The 26,019-nt window shown below is 40.8% G+C and overlaps 1 protein-coding gene across 1 annotated transcript in view; it reads left to right on the plus strand.

Annotated features, from left to right (window-relative positions):
* Positions 1-1,864: 1,864 nt before the first annotated feature.
* The window catches only part of CNNM2 (cyclin and CBS domain divalent metal cation transport mediator 2), an 84,825-nt gene continuing 60,670 nt past the window's right edge, over positions 1,865-26,019 (plus strand). Inside the window, exon 1 of the mRNA XM_072425061.1 lies at positions 1,865-3,476. Coding sequence (XP_072281162.1) covers positions 2,021-3,476 — 1,456 coding nt within the window. The 5' untranslated portion in view covers positions 1,865-2,020. The remainder of the gene's footprint in view (positions 3,477-26,019) is intronic.

Raw genomic sequence — 26,019 nt, forward strand, 5'->3', positions numbered from 1 at the left:
GAAGAGGAGGCAAAATGGCTCTTTTGAAAGTAAAGGTTGCTGACCCCTGATCTATCCCATTCTCCACCATCCCGTAATCTTCCTCCATGACACGCAATACCTCAATATCAATCTACAGCTTGTTTTTTGCCAGCACATGGCATATAGTATTACCAATCTTAATCCAAAATCCCACAATCTTCCTTTTCTCTGGTTCCAGTTACCCAGTTAAGCTGCTCCTTCTGCCATTCTCAGACTACCACCATTGAACCACGGTGATAGTGGTGGCTCAGTACTCAGTGGCAGATGGGAGGATCCGTAGGTGTGATGGACCCTGGCTTAACTCCTTTGGAAGGAGGGGACAGAAGAGGCCAGGGAACACCCTAAAAGGAGCACCTGGATGGACCCAAATCCTGCTGGTAAGGAGGGAGAACCTGGTAATCTGACCAGGGAAGCACTAAAACTACCGTGTTTTACACCCCAGGAAGTGGCGATCCAGGGGCACCAAATAATCAGTACGTGTGTGCTGCCCCTCTAGATTTTCTGTGCACCTGGCACAATCACCTCTTGTATTCAGCACTGATCTGTAAAGCTTTGTCACTATTGTGTTTACATTGAGGGTGCTGGTACCTTCAGGGCCTGGTACCTGACAGTCATTGGACAGCTTCCTAGCCTTATAGTTGGTTGCCCTTCATTAGTGGGAGTCCCCCTTTGGGGGAGCTCCCAAACCTAGTACTAGGTGGGCTAGTTATGGCCGGCCCAGGAGGAACAGGATCTGCCTGGCTTTGGCTAGGTGGATCAAGTCTGGAGCATTACACCTTGGGGGGTCAGGGACAAGGACCAAAGCACCCTACTGCACTTTTTTGTGTTGGTGTTTTTGTACTTTTTTTTTGTTCTCTGGGGATTCCGTTACAGAAGCACGTATCGCAGACTTCAAAAAAAAAAAAAAAAAAGACTGGGTATTTACTGATTCTCTTCCAAAAAACAGAAATAATTTATTTCTGAACAGGGGGCATTATTGGTATAGTAGTGCACAGCAGTCACAGCTGATTGGTCGTTCCATGATCAGGGACAGCTTTACTATACCACAAGGTAACTTTGAGGGGCCCATTCACATCTACCAACTGCTGTACATGTCGTATTTAGGTGTGCTGTGGTTCTGCGCTGCCATTTAAAATGAATGGCAATTAAATGTACTTAATGAGCAGAAATGAACTTTGCTAAATTGCAAGAAACAAGGAATCAGTTTTGTCCTAAACTTTGCATTTGGATGACATAGGAAATAAAATATTTTTAGAAATCATTTGTTTCTCTTTCCTTGTGATCAGGATGAAGCTGAAATGTTGTCCAACGCCTGACACCATCATCAGCGCCCCATCATGATGACAGCTCCATTTTCTTATTATGCCTGATATTTTTGGGTAACACATTCTCAGCCCTGGCATAGAAAAATGAAAGAATTGCTGCTTTAGGAACTCAAATTAGGTGAAAATAGGAAATATTGTGCTGCTGATTTTGTATTTGAATGGAAGAGGTTTCATGGTTACTACATTCAGGGTAAATAGAGACATATTTAAGAAATGCTGAAGGTTTATGTGAGCCCTGGACTCATGTTTTCCCGGTGGTGCGAATATTTCGCCGCAGGCGAGGAACACAGAAAATCCAGTTTGACAGCTGGAGATAAGCACATGTCACTTGTGCTGGTAAGATACGCCCCCTCCAGCCGCAACCACGCCCACACGATGTGGGAAAATCCTCCAAGCTCCACTAGGAAATAGTAAACGCTCCACGCCCCCTTCCAGCTGTCAATTTTCCCCGCCCATGGGAAGGAGTCTGATGTTGTGATTGGCCGGCTAGGATGTCGCTCAGTGCGGAGTGGTTCACCTCGGGACGCGCTGTGCGCTTTCTGTCAGAAGGGTGTCGGGTTAGGTAGGGGCTGCCGCCGGTCCGGTGCTCGGGATGCGTGACTGGGTGTGAGCCCCCCTCCTCTGTCCCTTATCAGTCTCCCCCCTCCTCTTCTCCGCACTCACCCGGACTAAAGATGGCGGGCAGCCCCATCACACTGCCCATTTTCAACATGGCGGCGCGCAGTCACGGCCGGGTCCTGGTTGCCGTGATGCTGGTGATGTTGCTCGGACTTGCAACCGGGGAAGAGGACGAAGCGGAGACGGTGATTATAGGTCTGCGCCTGGAAGACACGGACGATGTGTCGTTTATGGACGGCGGGGCGCTGCGGGTGAGCGAGAGGACCCGGGTCAAGCTGCGGGTGTACGGGCAAAACATCGACAACGAGACCTGGTCTAAGATCGCCTTCACCGAGCACCCGCCGCCATGGAGCGGAGCGCAGGAATCGTCCCCGGAGGGCTTCCACCCGTGCGGCATCCGCACCTCTGACATCCTCGTGTTACCGCACATCGAGCTGAGCCGCAGCAGCTCCGGTATCGTGCAGATTGATATCAAACCTCTGCGGAAGACGGAGAAGAGCAAAGCGTATTACCTGTGCACATCTGTGTCCTCCCCGCCGCCCAGCCCCGGCGGAGCCGCCCACCCGCAGCCCTGGACCGAGACCACCTGGGTGTACCATGCTGGGGATGACACCCGGGTCATTGTGGTGGAGGAGAAGAAGTTCCTTTTACCCTTCTGGCTTCAGGTCATCTTCATCGCCCTCCTCCTCTGCCTCTCCGGTATGTTCAGCGGACTAAACCTCGGCCTGATGGCACTGGACCCCATGGAGCTCCGGATCGTCCAGAACTGCGGAACCGATAAAGAGAAGAACTACGCCAAGAGGATCGAGCCGGTCCGTCGCCAAGGCAACTACCTGCTCTGTTCATTACTGCTTGGCAACGTTCTGGTCAACACCACCCTCACCATCCTACTGGACGATATCGCCGGCTCGGGGCTGGTGGCCGTGGTCGTCTCCACCATTGGCATCGTCATCTTTGGCGAGATCGTCCCTCAGGCCATTTGCTCCCGTCACGGCCTGGCGGTCGGCGCCAACACCATCTTCTTGACCAAGTTCTTCATGATGATGACGTTTCCGGCTTCCTATCCGGTCAGTAAGCTGCTGGATTGTGTGCTGGGTCAGGAAATAGGCACGGTCTACAACCGGGAGAAGCTGCTGGAGATGTTACGGGTTACTGACCCCTACAATGATCTGGTGAAGGAAGAGCTGAACATCATCCAGGGTGCCCTGGAGCTCCGCACGAAGACGGTGGAGGATGTGATGACCCCTCTGCGGGACTGCTTTATGATGGCGGGGGATGCCACCTTGGACTTTAACACCATGTCTGAGATCATGGAGAGTGGCTACACCCGTATCCCCGTCTATGAGGGCGACCGGTCCAACATTGTTGACCTGCTATTTGTCAAGGACCTGGCCTTTGTGGACCCTGATGACTGCACGCCTCTGAAGACCATCACCAAGTTCTACAACCACCCCCTTCACTTTGTCTTCAATGACACCAAGTTGGACGCCATGCTGGAAGAGTTCAAAAAAGGTGTGTTGCATGTTTATTTGGTCTACAATGGTGGGTTATCCCCAAGAGCTGCAGTGCCTGCAGTAAGTAGCGCGTAATACACTCTTACTTGCAGGGACCTTGTTAGTTAGTGACCCATATTATTGTGTTGCATGTATATTTGGTCTATGATGGTGGGTCACCCCCAAGAGCTGCAGTGCCTGCAGTAAGTTGCGCGCAGTACACTCTTACCAGGTACTTGCAGGGACCTTGTTAGTTAGTGACCCATATTATTGTGTTGCATGTATATTTGGTCTATGATGGTGGGTCACCCCCAAGAGCTGCAGTGTCTGCAGTAAGTAGCGCGCAGTACACTCTTACCAGGTACTTGCAGGGACCTTGTTAGTTAGTGACCCATATTATTGTGTTGCATGTATATTTGGTCCACGATGGTGGGTCACCCCCAAGAGCTGCAGTGCCTGCAGTAAGTCGCGCGCAGTACACTCTTTCCAGGTACTTGCAGCGACCTTGTTAGTTAGTGACCCATATTATTACAATCGCCTTAAGCAGCATGCCATAGGAGTTTGCATTACTAATGAGGTGCAATGCAGCCTGGGGGTTTGAGCAGACGGCTTTACTTGGCATTCTTGACATTTGGAGATGGAGGTGTCCGGCAGTGCGCTGTGAGTGCCGGATGAGCTGATCTGCATGTCAAGGCTCTTTAGCGCTGTCCAGCACCGCTCTATAGTCTTCAGAATTGAAAAACTCAGCTTCAGCACTCAGCTGCTTCTCTCTATATGCTGTCCTGTCCAGGATCTCTGGTTGCAGGGATTAGTTTAATATCTGCTGGTGATTGGAATAAAACTGGGGTGTCACTTATTGTGACCAGTTTCTGGTTCTCATCTAGTAACAGATATATAGTAAATGTGAGGACTTGCTGGGCTTTACTTTGAGAATATGTTAGTCTCCTCTGCCTGCCAGATCCTAAATGTATACTGAGCAGCACTGTGTACATTTTCAGCATGCCATGAGTGCCAGGGTGAATAATTCCTGTGCACATATGTGCGTTACATCATCCAAAGTCAAGATGAGTGACACCAAACCTAGAAGAGCAGAGGAGTTAGATGCTGCATGGCAGGAAGAGAAGTCAGATCTTGCAGACTTCAGTTCCTTTTTAAAATTGCCTTTACAAAAATAGAATGCATAGGCAAACTTTTTTTATTTTTAGTTAAGTATTGCAGGAGTAGACCCACTGTTATATTTTTGTTACTCTCTGCGTCATCCTCAAAGCCAGCCAGGGTTCCTCCAGAGGTTTCCTGGGCATCCTTGAGCAATTTGTGCTTCTCAGGTCTGTTTAGCTAAAACCAATGGCCATCTGTAAAGATGGCATTCTTCCCACTGGCCAACAATGTAAGAGGTATTCTTCCTACTGACTTACATGCTAATATACTGTGAGCTGCAGATTTAGTAGATATAGCTGGGGTTCCCTAAAGATCTCAGTTATTTCGAGGGATCCCCTGTGTTATAAAGGTCGAGAAATACTGTTCTACGTTCTTGGCAAATTGCCCAAAGTATTGCATAATAAGTAAACTGTATAGTGTATGTCTAGCATTAGGTAAAATCACTTTTTGTCTCGATGACAATTGCCAAACAAAGCAATGAGAAGGTCTTTCTCTAAGTTTTCATATGAAGAGGTGAGGGTATATCTTTCAATGGAGACACATGGTTCAATGATGGCTTCAGAAAGAATTCTCCGTTTGTAAAGATTTGTTTTCACTTTGTAGAGATTTGTTCTCTCTTCCTGTTGCATTTCTGCAGCAAGAAATGAAAGGTAACGGTAAAAATGACGACAGTAGTGATTCTCTAACTTATGGGACTTGTAGTGCTTTGGTTGCATTTGCTAGAGTTTAGATTATCATTGATGTAATGCCTGTGTATTGTAATACATGTTATTACTACATTGATGCATGGCATTAGTGTAAGTGATCCAAATGCTGTATTGTACAGAAATAACAAGACATAATGTTTGGTTGCTGTAAGTAACATGAAACATTCCAGTTGGGCCTGATTTATTAAAGCTCTCCAAGTCTGGAGAGGATATACTTTCATCAGTGAAGTTGAGTGATCCATCAAACCTGGAATACATTTCTTCAAAATCATTTCCTAGTTGCTAGCAAATGTTTTCCTGGACCACCCAGCTTCACTGATGAAAGTGTATCCTCTCCAGCCTTGCAGAGCTTTAATAAATCGGGGCCATTGTCTTTGAAAAGTCTATTTACTTGTAAATGAGAAATCCCAGATTTTAAATTGATAGCACAGCAAGAGGGGAGGGGAAATTGGCTGCCATAGCCGAACTGCCATTAGGATTTATTTAAAGGTAGAGAGTCAGAATTCTCACCAGGCCTCCTGCATTTTCAAAAAGGTCAACAATTGAAGGCTCTGCACTTCTTATGACAGGTTTACCGGGGCATAAAATGTGCACTTCTATGGTGGGTTTCCTTTCAGGAGCATGATGCTATTGCAGGCATATTATAGACTGTATTATGCAGAGTCAGATTTATTACTCTAGGTCAGAAGGAGTCCTGGAGATTTCCTGGAAAATGTGCAACATGCATGAGGTGTGTAATACAGGAACATAAATAGGTGTGACACGGGGTAGTAAAATAAGTGTTCATGATGCTAAAACACTATTTACTCCTTTCTCAGAGATGGCTTGCCATTCCTAAGTCTGCTGGCTTCCATACTCGTACCCACCCATCCTTTTTTACAAGGGGCAATAATGAATTTGGACATCAATGCCTCAAGAAAAAAATGTGGTGGTGGTGGTGGGGGGGGTTACATTAGTGTTGGGGACACAGGGACCCCCAATAGTTCCTTTGTGTGTGGAATGACGCCACATATGAAGAAGCGGTACCAGGATCCCTAAAGCTTAAACTCTGAAATTTGTTTGGTTAGCCAGCGATCGCTACAGTTTGTTTTTAATTCTTCTACAGTCTATGGGGGTTACAATGGTATTTGGGTCCAGCAATATAGGTAAAAAAATATCCATTTCAAACTTCCAGGTTTGATTCTTAGTTCATTGACCAGAAATATGTAAATGGGACCAAGAATATTATTGCTAAGGAGATACCATGTAGTTTTCTTTCATTCTCTAAAATCATTCTCTTTCTGTTAAAGTTGCAGATTTCTCTTAAGAATGATAAAGTAAATGGATTTTCTAAGTAAGGCTTTACTATGTATAAGTCTTGAGATATCGTACATTCTGACTGTACAGTCTTTACTGTTTTATCCGACCAGGCAAGTTTTCAGACCACATAGTTGTAAACCAGCATTCAGTATGTTAAAATGTTTCATTTCTTTGTTCATTGATACTTTTATATAGCATTGCTTCCCATGTTCTTAGAAAGAAGTCTGGTTTGCGAAAGTTACAGGCTGTATACACCAGCCCTTCTCCACCTTTTTACCCACAGAGCACCCTTTTATTGATGAAATGTTGTTCCCAGAACTATGCAGGAGTAATCAAATGAGAGGTGAGTCGGCCACCGTTCAAGGAACCCTGGGGTTCCACAAAATCCCAGCACTTATTGGCAATAATTTTATTAAAATTTCCACCCTGTACTAAAAACTTTACTTTTTTTCTTTATGTATGAGCAGGCTTTTATGCAGCTTGTATGCCTGCTTCCTTCTAGTATAGGATGTAGTGGTGGGGCTCCTTGGAACAACCACTCAACTGGCAAGTTGTTCAGAGGAATCATGTAAAACCTTATCCAGGAACCTGTACACTTCAAGATATGTTAAACCGTCCATGTGTAGGCAGATGGAGCTGCACCACAAGGCAATATGGTCAGTCATATGGGGGGAAGAGGTTGCTGGAGGACAATACAGGAAGCCATGTTTATCTATAGATAAAACAAAGAACATGCTCAGACAGGGTGGCAATGCAGAAGACAGAAAACTAATTTTTATTGTATTCCCTGAACAAGGAAGAGCTGCTAACTGGTGGGATCACCAAGTCTTTAGAATCGATTCCAAGTTATTCTAAATAAAAGAAGAGCACAGATAGTTATCTGAAATGATCCTGGAGCTCCAGGCATGGCTTTGGCTTTACTGACACTGTTTCTAATTGCTTCCACTAAATTTTGGTATTCCCAACACTGGCTAGTCTGAAGAACATTGAGTGCTGAGTAAACCTGTTGTTCGTTTGCCATATGTTTACAGCCGTTAGATTTACTGACCTTTCTATAAATGGGAAAAGTGAGTTTTCCGTTAAAAATGCAACTTTGTTGTTCAAAGTTTCTATCGTAAATATCTTCTCGAGATAATGCGGTGCGGTCTTCCCTTTGTACCAGATCATATCAGTTCCTGATAAGCAGTGTACTTCTAAATACCTCTGAACTTGGAGTCATTCATTATGTTTCTCTGATATAGAACTGGCACGGCGGATGGGAATAGTCATAAGAAAGGCACAAACAAAGCTTGCATGGTTTGCCTGGTTATGTAATTAAGAAGCTTATATCCCAGTTAGTTTGTAGCACAGTTCAGTCCATCAGCTGCGAATTTGGGGCAAATAGTTTCAATGTCTAATTATTCAGGTTTTGATAATGCTCACTTGCTGAACACAAACTATGCCATGTGTATAGAAGAACATACCTGCAGTGTAATGAAGACTGCAGACTTTAGGAGGGTTTTCCTAGGTTCTCCTGCTAGAGTGCTGATGGATTTCCTTATCCTGTGTTTGGTGGCTTAAATAAATGGTATATTTAAATGCTAGTTTAGATTCCCCCTACAGGGTTCAACCCAAACTTTTTTTAAGCTGGGAGGGATGAAATTGTAGGTGGGTGGTAGCCCCTGTATTGTGATCCAAATTCTCAGTAACCACCTGAAAACCGGTGGGGTTACTGAAAAGTGCCGGTGGTGTGCCCGGCTAATAGGGGCTTCGGAAAACACTTACCATATGTACCTAAATGCCCATAAAAGCTGTGACATATTTTGGTAAGAATCAATTTTTTAGAGGGGCAGAATTAATTGGGTTGTGTCAAGGGAGGACAAAAAGTTTATCTTTTATTAATGTAGTTAATCAGCTCTGCTAGGTTGGTGGAGGTCCACGCCACTACTGAAAGTACATTTGAGGTTCAGTTCTGCGACTCCAACCACTTCCATACCAAAATGTGGGCAACAAAAGTTTGTATTGACCATGGCCTTCAGCCAGTTAGTTGGCTGTCTCCCCTTCTGAACTGTGTATGCTCAACTTGTAAAATTAGGGGGTTATGGGGTAATAGGAAAATGTTGGTCAGAATCATAATATATTGCTAGAGAAGTCTTGGCCTTTCTTCCTTGGTGCTATGAAGTGGATGTGATTAACAATTGATTGTAAGTAACTTACACTACCGTAGTATTTGTATTAATGGGATCTGTGGGGATCTGTGCCAGGTTGTAATATTATTCTTGTCTTCGTGCCAGTTGGGTTAGCATTGACTGTAATTTACACTTGTTTGCACTTATCCTACTAACTATTCTTCTAGCTTTATGTGATGGAGTCTGCAAACCTAAATCACAAAAAAGTTAGGTTAGATGGTAGACCAAAGAGAAGCCATTTTCTTACTTTCAAGGAATATAAAATAGACTTCTGACATATGGGGAACATTCTCTTTGCTGCTTACATATGAAGTTGTGGGAGATCATCTTGGCGGGGCACAGAAATAAAGGTTCAACATTAATTAGTATTTATTTCATGATCCTGTGCTGCACATCCCTTCTATTGTTTTTATTAGACAGCCTAAAATGGATGGAGTTAGGACCTGGCTTGCCCATTTGACATTTTGGTAATTGGTATTCTGGAAATAGGGAAAAACTATGGGGAACATCACAACATGGCAAATAATCAATTCTAGGCAACAAGTGCATCAAGTCAGTCACGTGCTACTGCTATCCAGCAAAAATTGTCCCTTTGCTAAAATCAGCAAGTTAATCCAGTTGATCTAATCTCTTTTAAAAAGTTATTGCTAAAATTCAGAGTACTTTCTGAAACACATGCAATGTAGTTTTCCTATCTGCTTGCTGTTTCATCAACTTCATCGCTTTCAAACTTCAAAGGCACATTTAAATCTGTAGAAACCTTTACTATCATTGCTATATATAATAAATCGGGTTTTGTAGGAGTTTGCAATGGGAGTGCTTGTGAATTCCTCTTCTTCATCATAAGTGGAGTTCCCATGTCACCAGATCTATTTTAGGTGTATAATGCTTTTGTTTCCTATTTTGCATGAGAAAGTGGCCATTTGATTCTTGTTTGCTGTGAGCAGCATCTTATATTTCTTTGCTTGCATTTGAATTGAAAACCAGATTCATTCATTAAACAAATCATTTGAAACATTTTATTAAATGCACTTATCTCTCGTGACCAGTCTTTATGTGAATGGAATCCCTGTAAGTGCCATTGTCCCAGGATTTATAATAAAAGCCGAGTTGGACAATAAATAGTATAAGTCTGTGCAGAAAAATAAAACTTCTGCAGCAGAGTCTGCTATAATAATTGCTAATTTAGCATGCTCAAGCATGTGTTAGATCAAAGACTTGTGCAGACCCACTACCCTGAATCTTTCTGTATTGCCGGGAAAGCAAGGCTGCTGCATTCCTACACCATTCAGTGATTACATCCATTCTGTTTTGGCTAGCAGAGTACATAACTATGAGGATTTGTGTGGGTCACCTCTTAGTGCCTAATCACAAAGCCACTCTAAACACTCCAGAGCAATCTGGCCCTTTCAAAACTTTAAAGCTGATCTCCATCCTTCCCTACAGTCTTGCACAGTTCTATAGGCTCCCCTCCTGTATCGGAATTGCTTACTCTGATTTTACTGCACATGCCAAGCATCTCACTGTGCATTAGAGGTGTCAGCATGTAATATAGAGCTAGCCTTGGTGCTCATTTATAAACGACGATCTGGTCAGCTGTTTTCCACTTTTACAAGTGGGTTTCTGCCTTATAAATTGCCCTTATGGGCAGGTTCAGACCAATGGTGCCCGCAAGCTTTCCTGCGTAGCTCCTGACAGGTTGAATCTGGCGAGTTTCCTGCACCACACCACTGGTTCTTAAAGAAGCAGTGTTTGGAGATTAGATGGCGGCCAGCAGTGAGTGATACTAAAATCATTTATTGAGTATCCGACAGCCACCGGAAGACACGCACAATAATAAATCTGTCTGGGATTCCCTTTATTTCACTTTACCTCCCGTCACTCCTTAGTAAATCACTCCCATGGAACTCCACTTTAAATTGGGCCCAGGGAACTGTCATATCTTGGACATGCATAAGGTGAGATTTCTGTCTAGGAGTTCCGTGTTCTACCGTTGATAACTCTTGTGATCCTGTGTGTGTTTTAGCCAGTCAACAATCATTTAGAAGTTGAATAAAGTTTGATCTGAATGACCTGCTTAAAGGTCAAGTCAACCTCAAGTTAATATTTATCTTTGACACAGGAAAACTGCGCTATCTTTACATCTCCTAGATCCTCCCACCTACTACAGCCATTACCAGGGTTCTTACACTAATTTTTACTCATTTTAAGTCTAAATTGGGTAATGGAGGATGAATTGATGATAGTTGTGGATTCTCTGGCAGAGGAGCTGTGGGAGAACATATTGGTGGACGTCTAAGGCTAGCTATAGAATGCCAACTGGCATGTTCGATAATCAGTCTGATGGGAGACTGATCCTTATCAAGAATAAAAACTGACTGTTGTTTGATGACAAGTTAAGAAGTATTGGCTTCTGGAGCGTCCATGTTTTCCCTAATGTGTTGTAATAGATATGTGGTAATCACTAAATTGTAAAAAGTCACTTAGAATTGTGCACGGTATTACCTACTAAAATATGAAGACTTCCCAAGTAGACCTCCCCTTTAACCTGTAGTTTTCAGACCATCGTTTCATTTGTTCATCACTATTTAAACTGCTGATATCGGAGATTTTATGACATAAGTGCTTTACTGGATGTGGTTTAGGGACGCACTAAGCAGTTTTTAGAAGGCAGCGGTTTGAACCACAGGAAGAACACTTAATGTTATATCCTAGAAGCAAACTTCTATTGATTCTCTATTAAGTGTCTGCATTTTGCAGAGCATTGAGAAAGTAAAGCTTTGATTATTGGCTTCGACCACAGGAAAACTTTGTTTTTCTTTAACGTGTACCCCTTTTGCCTATTTTGCAAGCAGGACAATATTTGAGAAGATGCTGCCCATCATTTGTAAGGACACCTGACAATTTTATCTAATGTGAACATACCTTTCTATCTTTTGCTGTAAAACTCAAGGATTTGCCTCTGTAGGGTGATCATGTTTACATTGACACAGTTCGGCATTCATAAGTGATGTGGAGGCGAGAAGAAGAAAGAAGTAAGAACTACAGGTGACCCCAGAGATTAACATAAGTGTCATTTTCAGTTTCAAATCCACAAATGCTTTATAGATACGCTCCTCTGTGTTTGGCTGTAGGAAAGCTGCTCATAGGATTTAAGAAACCCTAAAAACGACCAGCAATTGGAGCTTGACCACAGCATTTTGCCACAAGCTCAACTATGGTCCTAACACTCCAATTCAAGCAAATGGGAGCGGATGGGAATCATGTTTTGCTTCAGTGGATCACCGGAGAGTTACAGAGAGCCACAAATTCCTTTTGGCTGCACAATTGCTTAACTCATTTAAAGCACGCTGTAACTGTGCACAGTCATTTACCAGCAGTGCAATTATTCTGCACCCGCGTGCACAGCAGCAGTTTGCCGGCCAGGGAACCGCTAAAAGTGCGGTTTTCCACCAAGTTTGAAAAGGGATTTCATTTGTTGGATGGTCTATTTGATTGTGAACGGTTTTAGTTATTGCTGAAAACCTTGGGAGAGATAGGGGAGGGTAGAAGAAACTTGCATGACTGTTGACTGGTAATAGACATGCACATGACATCAGAATTATAGGACATCTACAGGTGTCTGTTATAACAATGACCCTTTAGTGTTCAAATACTCCGTAAAAGCACCCGTCACTCTAATGCCATACTCTCTAAATACACCATGTGATATTTTTGATTTAAGATCGATCTGACATAAATGTCAATTAGATCAAAAAACAAGCTAGAAGTACTTTTCTATTGGTAATTTTTGTTCAGTTTGCAGGCACAAACCTATCCGGCAAGGCATTTTTCTTGATTTACATAGTTTTGAACCTTCGTAATACAGCAATACACTAATTTTAAGAGAAATGAAAGGTACGACAAACAATTGTAGTAGACTGCAAATGATTGACTTGTATACCAATATATTGATGATCAAATGAGAAAATCATAGTGTAGGCCCAACATTAAGGAATATATGTGCGTCGGGGACTTTCTGTGCCAAAGTCTACATTTACATGTTGGTGCCCTGTGTTTGGTTCGATTAAACTTATTTTTACCATTCAGTAACTACTACAATTTGTAGATTTATTCACTTGAGTTCCTAAAACTTTTTTTTTTCTACTGATGGGGTACAGTTCCCCTGTAAGCATCTCTATCCGAATTCTTTTTTAAAACTAGGTGAAATCTTAAAGTAGGTTTACTGTGGTATTTTTGGAATCTGTCTGCATGGTGTACTTTCTGCACCCTGTTTAACCTGTCCTCAGTCTACTCCCAGCTTTGCAAACCTTCCTCACCTTCCCTCAGCCTTTGTTTGTCCTCTTTGTATAGAGCTGTTTGGTCTGCTTTTCAATTTATTAAAGCTCCAGATTACTAGAAAACTTGTATCAGTAGCACTAAATATTTTAAGTCTTTAAAATAAAATCTACCTAAAAGCCACCTTCACTTCTTTGATTCCATAACGGTCTGGATTCCAAATCTTGCTGAACCACAGAAACCTCCTTTTTTAGCTGTTCACTTTGCTGCTGTGATGGGGTTGTTTGCTGGAGGAAACGCCAAGAACAATGGCAGACCAGGAGCTTCAACATTCCTGGAATTGTCTATTTCTGAAAATATTTTAGTTAAAGATTTAAAACTTTAAAACGTCTCTTTAAAACGTTGTCATCGATCCAAAACATGCATGGGCATAACATCAGATTGGAGACAGAACTCCGGATTTGATCATGCTTGTTCTGGGTCACTAACATTATTGAGATATTGAATCAATTGACAGCCAGGCAACTAGCATTTCCTGAAAAGCTTTTAAGATGTTAAAGCAACTGATACAAAGAACAGGTTGATGGGAGGGAGAAGCTAAGGGAGAATATGAACCAGGTAAAATTCAGTAGATTGTACAACCAGCATTCCTGCATTGTGTAGACTGTAAGGTATCTTAAACTGTTGACTTTGCTCTATTACCCCTCAGGCTGGCTTGTGAGTGGACTATTGACACCTAATCCCTACATAAACTGTCTGTCTCAATGCATGCTAACTGTGCCTAGTGCTTGATAATTACAACCTTTTTTTTTTTTTAGCTTCAATTTAAGCAAAAATGTAAATGGTTATTGAAATCGTTGTGCTTGTCTACTAATTGATGGCATACCTTTGGTTATTGCTGGCTAGAAACCGAGTACAAGTTGACAGTCGAAAATCCGGCCATCGATAATCCTGATCCATCTGTTTCCCGGCATGAGTTTCGGATTGCATTTTCAATACAGGGACTGCAGTACACTGTTTGGCCACTAATGTTTTCATGGCGCTCTTCTGCAGAAACAGCTGTTAGGTCTTGCTTGCTAAACTAAATATACGTTGAGATGTCCCTGCTGCCTGCTCCCTAGAACTGTGCCAGATGTCTGCGGTGCTGCAAGAGAAAGACTGGCCTGTGTGTGGAGGTAAGTATTAAAAACCCCATTTTTTTTTTTTTTTTTAAGAATCTGGCGCACCTCAGGCCCGGAGGTTGCCAGATTTTCGATTTTCAACCTTTACTTTTATTTCTTGCGTAACAAAACTATTTATGTGTATGTTGCTGTGATTTTTATTACAGGTAGTCCCCAGGTTACAAACGAGATACAGACTGTAGGTTTGTTCCTAAGTTGAATTTGTATGTAAGTTGGAACAGGTACATTATTTTAATAAATGCAATTAGGACAGATGTTTGTCTCAACATAATATTAGGCAGTGTGATGTAAGTTACTGTATAAAATCCTCACTGAGCTAATTACAAACAAAACAAAAACAAGTCTTTATGGAGCCTAGTGGTTTATTAACTTCTGTGCTTTAATATGCAAAAAGAAACAACTGCAGCATTTGTCTTGGTCATTAAAGAGTTACAAGAGGCTGCAGAAAGAGCTCACCCCCTAAGATCACCCACAACCTCAGCTGTGTTTAGCAAAAGATGTCTTCTTCAAGTCATGCAAACCGCCCCCACCAAGCGTCTGTATGCCTGATGTCCTTAACCTGGGGACTACCTGTATATACTGTTTTTAGAAGAGAAGCAAAAAGAAAGATGCCACAGAAGTAAAACCCCAAACCTTGTGTAAGTGGGGAAGGCTTAGAACCTTTTGTTTTTTAATTAAAAAAAAGTCAAGAAAGTTCACCATTATTTCCTGCCATCTTATGGCTTTGGTAGTGTTGGGTGTGTTGCCTTTGCAGGCACTTTTAGCCCCCTGGAACACTGATATTATATCATGACTGGACTCCTCAAGACCCCCCAGATCTGACACTACCAAGGTTCTGAAGAAGAGGCTTCCCCAGTCCACTAAAATGTGTTGGCAATGCTTCTTCCATCCACCAAAAAAGTGATTGTTCTGCAAAGGGCTGGAGTTTCCAAAGGTTTATGTTGGAGTTTGGCTGCCTAACTTATTATTTCACACACCTGATTCACTACGAGAAAAACCCTCCATGGGTCAAGCCACCGTAAACCTTCCCACCACTCACAAGCTGTACCATGTATATTACAAAGCATGAAAAACATGAGAAGTTCTCACTCTTACTTTAGTCCATCCAAAGAAACAAGCCCAGCTCTGATGTCCAATTACATACAATTAATTGGCAGCTTATAAATAAATAAAAGGTCATACATTCATTCAGCCTGTTAAATTATTTTTTTTAGTTCTTTTATAGCTTTCTTTATAAACATTGTGAAAGATCTCAAGGTGTTATGGCATTAATTATACTCCTACATGAGGACTTTATGCTGTCATTAAGCATTTTATACATTTTTAATAACCAGTCTGTACCTTTTAAAATTGACAGATCTCAAATTCACTTTATTAATTGTTAATGTGTGACATTTTACGTGCTGTTTTTTCACCTCCGCTGAAGTCTAAAATTACATTGTGTGGAACTCATGTGTAAATCAAATTCTGAAACCAATTTTTGTATTCACCAGTCATGGTCACCCCTCTATGTATTACAAATTCTCTTCAAATGCTGTTCATTGTGAAAGAGACTAAGCGGGGTTGGAAGTTCCATGGAGCTATTGGTTACATTTCACTTTCTATTTCTTTAAGGCTTAGTCTACACGGACTGTTTCCCCAGCGTTTAACCTGAGGCTTTTAAAGCCCATGTTTGAAGTCCCCATGCATTCCAATGGGCTAATCTACACCAGGACGTTTCCTTCAGGCACGTTTTTGAGCTTTATTTTAAACGTTGCTTGCAACGTTTAAAAAATTAAAACGCTGGTAGATCGGGGGAAAACGCGTCCATTGATTTTAATGGGAGCGTTTTCCTGCGTTTATGCATGCTAGAAATTGTCAATAAAAAAGCTTCCATTGATTTCAATGGAGGCTTTTACAAACGTTTTAACAATAGCCTGTGTCCTGTGTCACTATCCCATGTGTCATGCATGATTAATTACATGTACTATGCTGTTAAAAATTAACACCTATGCCTGGCACGTGTGAAGATTGTCTGCCATTGTGTTTGCTTTTGGTGCTTTTCACACCTGCAAATGATGTCATTCATTATCACTTGTGTGTAGTCATTGTCTTTACCTGTGCTTCACTTTGCACTCTTTTCACTCTGTTCTGTGTATACTGTTACATTTGTCACTGTACTGTTGCATGATCACATTATCACATGTATGCAGGGATGTATGTACTTCCTGTATTTGCAGAAATCACTTCTACCAAGTGATAAAACGCTTGTATAATCGCGGTAAAACGCGGATAAACGCGGCATAGACGTTTTCAGCTTTTTCCAGCATTTTAAAAAAAGTTTTAAAACGTTAAAATAAATGCATAAAAACGCCTATAAACGCAGTAGGAACGTTTACATGCCTTTTTACAAAACGTCCATGTAGACCCAGCCTTAATGCAACAGAACTTCTTTAGCTGATGTTTTCTGTCCACTGTCAAACATGGTCAACTGATCTCCAGCCTCTTCCCAAAAGCCAAATTCTATCAATATATTGTGTCTTGCACAGAACAGAGAAGGTGAAACCCAGTCACATACTAATTGTCATAGACACATCTGTCAGTCCTCTATCCCTGATTTCTGAAATAGGCAAAAATAAGTGACCAGAGGAAACGAACAAAACAGGTACTCAGGTTTTGATTTATGCCAAAGTCAAGGTTTGCATATTAGTAACAACTCTGTGTAGTCGGCATGTGGTGAGTGTGTTTGATTAAGATGGTATTAAGCTTGAGACCCATCTTCAGAGATCAGACGTTGGTCAACGGGTAAGTATGGGGCCATACACACCTGAAACAACCAGGTTTTTCTCTTTGAAGGTGGGCAGCAGAAAATCAGTATGTTAGGAGGGCGTTGTAACAGCAAGGGTCAAATCTTTAGGGCCCTTTCAAACTTATGCCTTGGACTAGCATGCAATAAAATGTGCATAACTTGTAAGAATGGCCCTTTGTGTGGTGTGTTCAACTACAGCAGATGGGAACACCCGGTATGTGTGTGGTATTATGTGGTGGTAAATGCAATAACTTCCATGCAGTGTTGACCTATTCTAAAAGAAGAGGCTTCCTTAGTTAAAGGTCAGTGTTTAATAACGTACCACCTTGATCTATAAGATAGCTAGAGTTTGGTTCACTATTGGGAAACTCGTTGGTCAGATCAGGATCAGTATCAATAAACAAAAAGTAGTTTGTTTTCTCAGATATAAAAATATAAAAGAACATAAGTAAAATTCTCAAACCTTTACATATAGATAGACATCTAATGGTATATCTAATTGGTATATCTGCTTGAAAAAGGTAGGGTACCATTGGGATTTAGACTGCCACAAGCTTCTAGGAATATAATAAACACTTTTTTTTTTATTTATTTATTTATTTATTTTTTATTTTTTTTTTACAGAGTATGCCTGTGTATTCAGAGTTGCAGTTTTCCCCAAATGTTTTAATATTTTGGAGGTCTTACCCTGCAAATGGCCTGTATTAAGCCTCCTCTTTTCTATGCTTATTGGCTGCACCACCAAAGCCTTTTCTTGCTGTATTTTGATTATCGCATATAAATTGCTTTTTTTACATTTTTAAAAGTTGTCTTTAATACAAATAAATTGTCCCCTGAGGTAGTACAATGTACGATGGGTACTGTCTATAAATAACAGCAGAAGAACAAACCTACAAATAGTTTTGTACTTGCAGGGCTCCAATGGTCCAGTACATACATACCACATATCTTTATCACACTTTACCTAATTAGTTTTTAAATGTACTTCTTTGTACCTGTTGGTATACATTTGCTCTATCACCTTTTTATCATTGCATGTATTTTTATTGGACTAACATAAAAATTACGACATGTTTTACATGCTCCTCCCTTGGTAGAATCAGGTCTGGTGAATATGCTGAGTTGTCTCTTTTCTGGCCTTGTACACAGTTGTGTTAGATTGAGCAGAAGATTACCTACTTTTCTGCAGGCTTGTACTGTATGATGTATGATCATAAACGCAAAGTTATGCTGCCTATAGCAACCAGCATCAGATTTTCCTTTTCAAGATCTCCAGATATCAAATATCTTTGGGACCCGCATAGAGTTGAAGTTAAGTCACATTAGTGTCATCTGTAGCAGTGTTTACTCGTTGTTAGAATGGAAATACTTTTTTTTGTCACATAGCATATTCCTGCCCCCACTTTAAACTTTTATTTTTATCTAGTATCTTTATTTAGTAAATGATCCCTTTTCAAAAACAGGAATGTGCCCTACATTTTATTGGAAGGCTAGTTTTGTGTACATTGGGCATGCTATCCAAGGCTGGAGGATATAGACTATCATGGGAGAACCTGGGTGATTGAGCAAAACCAGAATGGAGCTAAGCTAGATTTGGAAACGTGTATCATCTAATAGCAAGTGTTTTTAAGAAATCCATTCGAGGTTTGCTGGATCACCTATGTTCTTCCATGATTTTCTATCTGCTATGGTCTTGGGGAGCTTTGATAAATGGGCCCCCCTGTCTTACTGGCTCATTGCCGTTTTAGCAGAGCTATCTTACCTGGAGCTTCTGTGTATTGGGAAGCATGTTCCCTTACCTTAAAGGGCTACGTGGCCGATCACCAGGCCTGAACCCTGCCACCTAATCGGGAAAGGGGGGATGATAATATTAAACCTGTGTAAGCAATAATACCATCTAACACAGAGCTTGCACAGGGCCAGGGTGCTGAACAAGACCTTGAATTGGCAAAGTGACATCTTGTGTTAAGGTCCTTACATTGGGGGCAGAAGCTGATCCTTATCTATTTTCTTGTTAATTCATATTGTGGAAGAACGCCGGACATCACAAGCAGATGCAGCTGGTATTGGTCCCAGACAGTAAACGGGTTGGAACAGGTTTTTTTTTTTTTTTTTAAACATGCCTGATAAGCATTTTTTTAACCTCACTTTCATAGACCTGAAATACTTAGTTGTTCTGGCCAAATCCAGTAAATGTTGCAGCTTGATGTGAATCTAGTCAGGTAACAAATCTAACAAGTTTAAATAAAGCAGAAATAAATAATAAAGGTAGGAAACAAATGATAACAGTCAGGTTCTGTATTTGAGAAGGGTCAGGCAATGTCTATTCTGCAATACAATAAGATACACACACATTGCTTCGATGAACACTGAGCTGCACATGAGTAGCTTGTTGTACTATGCCAGGATACCTAGCATACCCCCTGGCACCTAGAAGTGAATGATCTCCTATGCACATGTTTGAGAGTTGCATCTTTCCAGCCTGGCCTATTAAGATTACAGAAGATCCGAAAGAGGACCTGATGAAGATGTCGAGGCTTGTGACAGGGCTAGGACAAGTGATTGTAATTAAAAAAAATTGTCATCAGGCAGGTAAATTATTATATTGCAGAAGGGACATTGCCTGTCTCTTCTTCAATAAATAACCCACCTTCTCACAAAGTAAGTTTTGTCCTGATTTAAATACCTTTTTTTTTTGCTAAAAACTGCACATTACAGCAATAATAACAATTACACAATACACACAAAATTTTAGGCAACTATGGAATCACATATCTGATCTCGATTCAAGTTGAAAATCTTTGATATACTTGTGTATATGAAATTTATTTGGAACAAAATGGCATATTAGCACTTAATGGAAACCAAAATCTTTGACCCACTTATGGCTTGATTCAAAACCACACTGAAAGGCAAAATAAAAAACTGAAATCACATGAAATCACAGGTTATTTGAACTTCATCACAATAACTCATGATGTCAGTAGTGAGTATTGCTCCCACATGCCTGTATGCATTCATTACAATGTCTGGGCAGACTTCTAATGAGACCGTGGATAGTGCTTTGGGAGATCCCCTCCCAGATCTGGATCAGGACACCAATGCGCTCCTGGACGGTCCGTGGTGATGTTGCTCTTGGATCTAAGTCTGGGTAATGGAGGACCAGCCAATGGCTCTGTCTTCATCATTCAGGAGCTGCCTACGCACTCTGCTATATAAAGTGGCCGTTGTCCAGTCCCCACTACACCACCATAAGGTGTCACCGTAGGATTGTAGCTTTCATTCTAGTACCTAACAGCAATCTGTACCATCAGCTAGCACATGGAGGTCAGTACGGCCCTCCAAGAATATGCCCCTTAGACCATCACTGACCCACTGCCAAACGGCTTGTCCTCAATGATATTGCCAGCAGCAAATTGTTTACCAAGGCTTTCCCTAACTTGCATTTTTGTAGTATTGGGTACGAGCACAGGTACCACTACAGAATGTTGGCCTACATGCTACCCCTATGGGATCTGTTTCTGTCAGTTTGGTTACAGGCTAGTAGCTTGCTCAAGGACTTCTGGTCAGCTCTGGCAGTTCTCCTGTTATAAATACACAGATATCGATCGTGCTGCTTGGTTGTTGCCCTTCTATGGTCCTGTCCAGCTCTCCTTTTGTAAAGGCCCATTTTTGGTATCACCTCTAGGCTCTTCCTAAATCTGTGCTGGGAGACAAAGCAAACTTTTGTGTGATGGCAGGTATGGATGTGCCATCTTGGAGGATGTGGACTTAACTCTGCAATGCCCTTGCCACTGTACTGTGCCTGCAGTGACCAGGACACTACCAAAATTCAAGACTGATTAAAAAAAAAAAAAATCAGTCGGGAAGAGTAGGGAGAGTGGTTTTACCCCAGACCATTTCAATCTTTTTGAGGGTTGGCTTGCTGTTGCTATTCTTTGCAGCAAAGTAGTTGCAGTTGAATCACAATCACACTTCCTAATGGGACAAATTGATATCCCATAAGTTGATGGTATACTGGTGGGTTGAGTGTTCACAGCAGCCTGAAGTTTATCTTTTTGCTGCCAAGTATATAGTAGAAGTGATTCCCCACTTCTATATTGTGGGGACCACTGGCTCCATTCATTTCTTGATGTATCCGTTTTTTTAGCATATCCTGTAGCGACTGATCACCCTAGCTGCAATATTTGTGTTAGTGACCAGTCTGTAACCTTTAGTTCTGTGGGCATGTCCTATGTGATGTGGCCCTGAAGCCCTTCCTCTGTACCAGAAGATTGATTACGTCACTTGGACTTCAAAGGTGTATTTTTTTCCTAAACCAATAAGGGCAAGAAATACATGAATTCTCTAGAGGGGTCTGTACTTTAAAAAAAATAAGTTGCCCATAGCATTGTCAATACCCCTCCAGAATATCTACGGAATCATTGGGTTTGTGGATGTACAAGTTGTACCAATATGTCTTCAAGTGCAAGCTCTTTTGGGCAGGATCCTCCCCTTCTCCTCTGTCAGTGTTTCTATTTTGTCTGTCATTTAGAAATAAAGTATAATAGTAATTATGTATATATAGAGTGCTGGGAAAAGCTTCCTAATTTTTTTTTTTTAGTTTTCAGCATCACTAAGGGATACCCAACCTAAAACCAGCTTTTACAGCATAGTTACTGAAACTATATATATTTTCAAGTATGGAAAACGTACACGGTGTGAAACCCAGGCTTTTTTTTTAAGCCTGGTGGGAAGAAATTATAGGTGGGTGACATCCCTTGTATTGTGAGCCAACTCTTCACTAACCACCCAAAAACAGACGGTGGTTACTGAGAAGTTCCGGGTGGTACACCCAGCTAAAAGGGGCCAGGAGAACATTGGTACATAACAAACTGCTCCTACAGATGCAGCAATTACATTCCTACTTTTTTTAGTTGGTAGTATTGAAACCTGGTATGGTCTTCTTTTGCTGGAGCTGTTCTTGGCAAGGTTTGACTTATTTTGTATTCTTAGATGCTATCCTGTTCTGTTACTGTTTTGGACTTTCTTTCTGGTCTGTGTGTTTTTTGTCTCAGACCTGCTGATTACTGTTTTTTTCTGTACTATTATTTTTTGATAAACGCAAAGAGAGTATAGCTGTCCAAGTTTGGGTGGGGGTTAGCAATTCTATGATGTTGCAATCAGATTTCACCCAAATAGTCACTGCAGAAAAAGCTGGTTGGATCACACATCTTCTGGTTGGATCACACATCTTCTGGTTGGATCACACATCTTCCGAATTTATAACAGTAGAATGCCACCTTCTTGCTTATCTCATTGTTTGCTGTATACTGAAATTGCTAACCTGAGATCAAAACTTGCACATATTTCTTTTTAATTTACTAGGGAGCTCATTGAAATTCTCTATTAAGTATCCTTTGTGCTCTCTGAATGTAGAGATGTAAAATTTTCATCTTGTAAATTAATAATAAAATGTTGTAAAAAAAAATACATTTTTGTGTATGATTTGCATGTGACTGGCGTTCCTATTGTGTAACAAAATAATCATATATCCCTCCGCTTATGGAAAGGAAACTCTGGAACAGTAAATAAATCATGGATGAAGACATTAATATTTAATCCTGCACCCTCTGTGTTTAGGATGCATATGTTTTATAAATGTGGACCTCCTGTGACAGCTCACAGCTTGTGGGCAAAGACCAAAAAAGTGAGTTGAAAAGTATCCTCCTCATATGCTGTGTGTTTAATTTAATCATTGTGCCACCTGTGCCTTTAGCTGGCATCTCTAAATGGCATTCCTCTATATAGCTACAGAATTATGGAGAGCAGAGACAGAATACTACTTGGGCTCTTTTACGGTCTGTTTCCATTGCTTTTTCCTTGAAGTAAACCTGGGTTTGTTAGGTAGAGAAGATGATAATGCTGTAGACCACCTTGGGACCACCAAACTGTTTATACTGAAGATAACATATTTAGCTCCCTGGTTGGTAGTGCTCATCCAGCCCATTCTCAATAAAGTAACATTACCGTCAGTCGGCTTATTTGGTAAAACCCAGATCCTCCAAACAGGAAGACCAGTTCCTTATTAGTGTTAAAGCACACTTTGGGTTTTAGGGGTCCTATACAGTGGCCACAGGTCAGTGTTCATGCATGTGAAAAAGTCTTCCGTCTGATATAAGCAGTACATCATTTTCTGCACCCTTTCAGTTTGCAAAAGAAAAATCTGACTTAACTGTTTGCTTAGCTGCTAACCTGGAAATTGAAACAGGATGGAAATAAAGATGTCCTGTACTACATTTCCTCATTGGAAACTTATCCCTATTTTTTTCCAGATTACCTGCATGTCATTTTCTTTTCTTTTCTATGTAGATCATTCATTAGTAATCTTCTAAACATTGCAAAATGTTAGTGATCACATGAGATTCAAAGGTTCAAAAGGAATTCATCGCACGTGGCATCACATGCGGAGGAGCTGGATTCCTCCATGTTTGTGCTTGTGCCTACTGGTTTTTGTAGAAAATATTATGGGGGAAAAGCCTTCTTGTGGTGTAATTACACTTCCCATCATTCGCCCTACGCTTTCACACCCATTCTAAATTATCTCTAAAAATTGCCAGATTCCGACACTGACAATTGCAATGTCTTTCCATGTTCTCTAGTTCTAATTTAGATCATTCTAATTTTTTTTTAAGCTTGGAAGCTAACAAATGTGCAAATGTTGGGGTTAAATATGTTCACATAATAGGTGGAGCAGGTTGGTGCAATGGATAGATAAAAACCATGATATTATTTTAGTTTCATCACATCATCCTTTTGCATTGGGGTTCTCGAAAGGTTGCCAATGTAAAGGTCTCGTCTCCTTTGATTACCAAAGTGCCGTAATGGTAACATTTACATGGTTTATTTTCTTGTCGTTAATGTTTCTAAATTTGCCACATATAACCGCCTCATGTGTTAAATAAACACTAAGTATGCCACTTTCCTTATTCTTTTATGACTATACCTATTTTTATTGACATTTTTTAAAAATAAAATACAAACAATTTATTCTGTATACAAAAAAAGGAAAAAATAAGTCTCAACTATAAAGTGTAAAACAACACAGCAATATTCATAAAATGGCGTACAAAACAAAAACGAAAAAAAAAACATGGGCAGGGGAATCAGAGAACGAAAGAAATACATCCATAGGTTCCTTTTCCTATTTTATTTTCTTCTATAAACACACTCTTCATACTATTGTGCCGCTAGCAGTACTTTTAGTTATTCGTTAAAAGAATGGCTGATCCACATTGATCACTGTGTTGTATTAAAGGTTGGATGTGTAGAGTTACTTGTGGTGGTTTCTGGTGTGTGGAGCATTGCCTCTTGTGCTGCATGTTGTTGGTTGCAGCTTGAAAAGTTTCCAGAGTTTTTAGTCTGTGCGTTAAGTGGGCTTGTGTTATGTTCTTTGTAAGACAATAAAAAAGGAAAAAATGACATCCGCCCTTATGGTCTTTAAGTGTTCCGTTATGGCAAATTCACAATACAGTTGTACCTCAGCCAGATCAGATGCTTTAGCACAACTCACATATGTAATATGTTAAAATTAAAATAGGTATAAGTTAAACTAACTGCATGTTTCTTTTTTGTTTTTTTTTTAACGTAATGCACCATCCACCTTTTATTTGATTTGACGAGAGAAATGAGGAGCCAATTCCTTGGAGCTCTGTACAGTTTTTAGAACTGGAGGTTGTATAGAAAATATACAGCACATCCAGAAACAGGAACATTACATCGGTTTCATTTATTGTGTTTTATTCACGTTTGAGCATTGATGGTTTGACCTGTTAGGCGCATGCAATGCTGACCTGCTTTAAAAGGGGGCTTTATGTAATCTATTCTTCATTACCTGGTGAGCCATAGACCTGAATGTGGCAAAGCTCTATAGTTTAAAATTTGGTAGCTTCATGTTGTTTTTAGGTGACGCCCTAGCTAATAGGTCAGTATGACCGTCCTAGAGCAATAAAAAAGTTTACAATGAAAACTTCTAAATTTTTGTCCCTATAAGTTTGCATTACATGTGATTGTAAGTGCAATTATGTTTATTAAAAACTGAAGAGAACTTTTCCAGAATTCTGTGTTTTCACCTTTCCTTCTAGTTGTTTTTCCCTTCTTGTTGTTGCCAGTGCTGTTTCAATCAAAAAAAGCTATTTAAAAGTCAGACACTGAACCACATATAAGATAAACAACATAAAAACATGAAAAATGGAATGCTTGCGGTGAAGATTCTATTTGCCTCCCAAAATGGACATGCAGGGCATGAGTGCCCCGATTAAGGAACATAAATAGCAATTCATATGTTTTGTCTTTGGTTCACCTCAGCTGACATTCAACATTCTGTAGAATTGTTGATAATGGTTATTTTCTAACCTCTAATGCTGTTTGGTGAGTAGTGTTTTCTGTGCTCTATACACAATGTGTTTGGCAAGATTATGCTCATAGGCCAGAGCTGCTCCAGTTTTTTATTCTTTTTTTTGAAACAAAAAATATTATTCTGTCATTAGCTGCAAATTCCAAATAATGCTGATATTGACAATTGTGAAGGATCCCTGAACTAATTTACTTGTTACTAGTTGTCTTCACTTACACTTGCGAGAAAACCTTCCATAATGGCCAATAAAGTCAGTACTAACTTAGAGATGCCCTCTGTCTGGCCACTGCTTCCCCTCAACTTCTACATGCCTACCAGGTTTTTTTGGGGAGGCAGCCGCACTAACTGACCCCCACAAGAGATCATTCTCTATGCAGTACCCCCTGATCCACATTACTTTTTAGAAATGAGAGTGATGAATGAGTTTGTTGAACTCTGGCAGAGACAACTTGTTAGTGTCTCTGCCTCTTACAGAACCTGCACTCCTCATTTGTAGACTGGTGAAAATAGGAGTAAAGAACAAGTCTGTCAAAGATTGTCTTCTCTATCTCAACTATTGAGAAAATGGACTGTAGATTTCAAACTATG

The sequence above is a fragment of the Pyxicephalus adspersus genome, chromosome 10 (assembly GCF_032062135.1).
Source record: "Pyxicephalus adspersus chromosome 10, UCB_Pads_2.0, whole genome shotgun sequence".
Taxonomy (NCBI): Eukaryota; Metazoa; Chordata; class Amphibia; order Anura; family Pyxicephalidae; genus Pyxicephalus; species Pyxicephalus adspersus.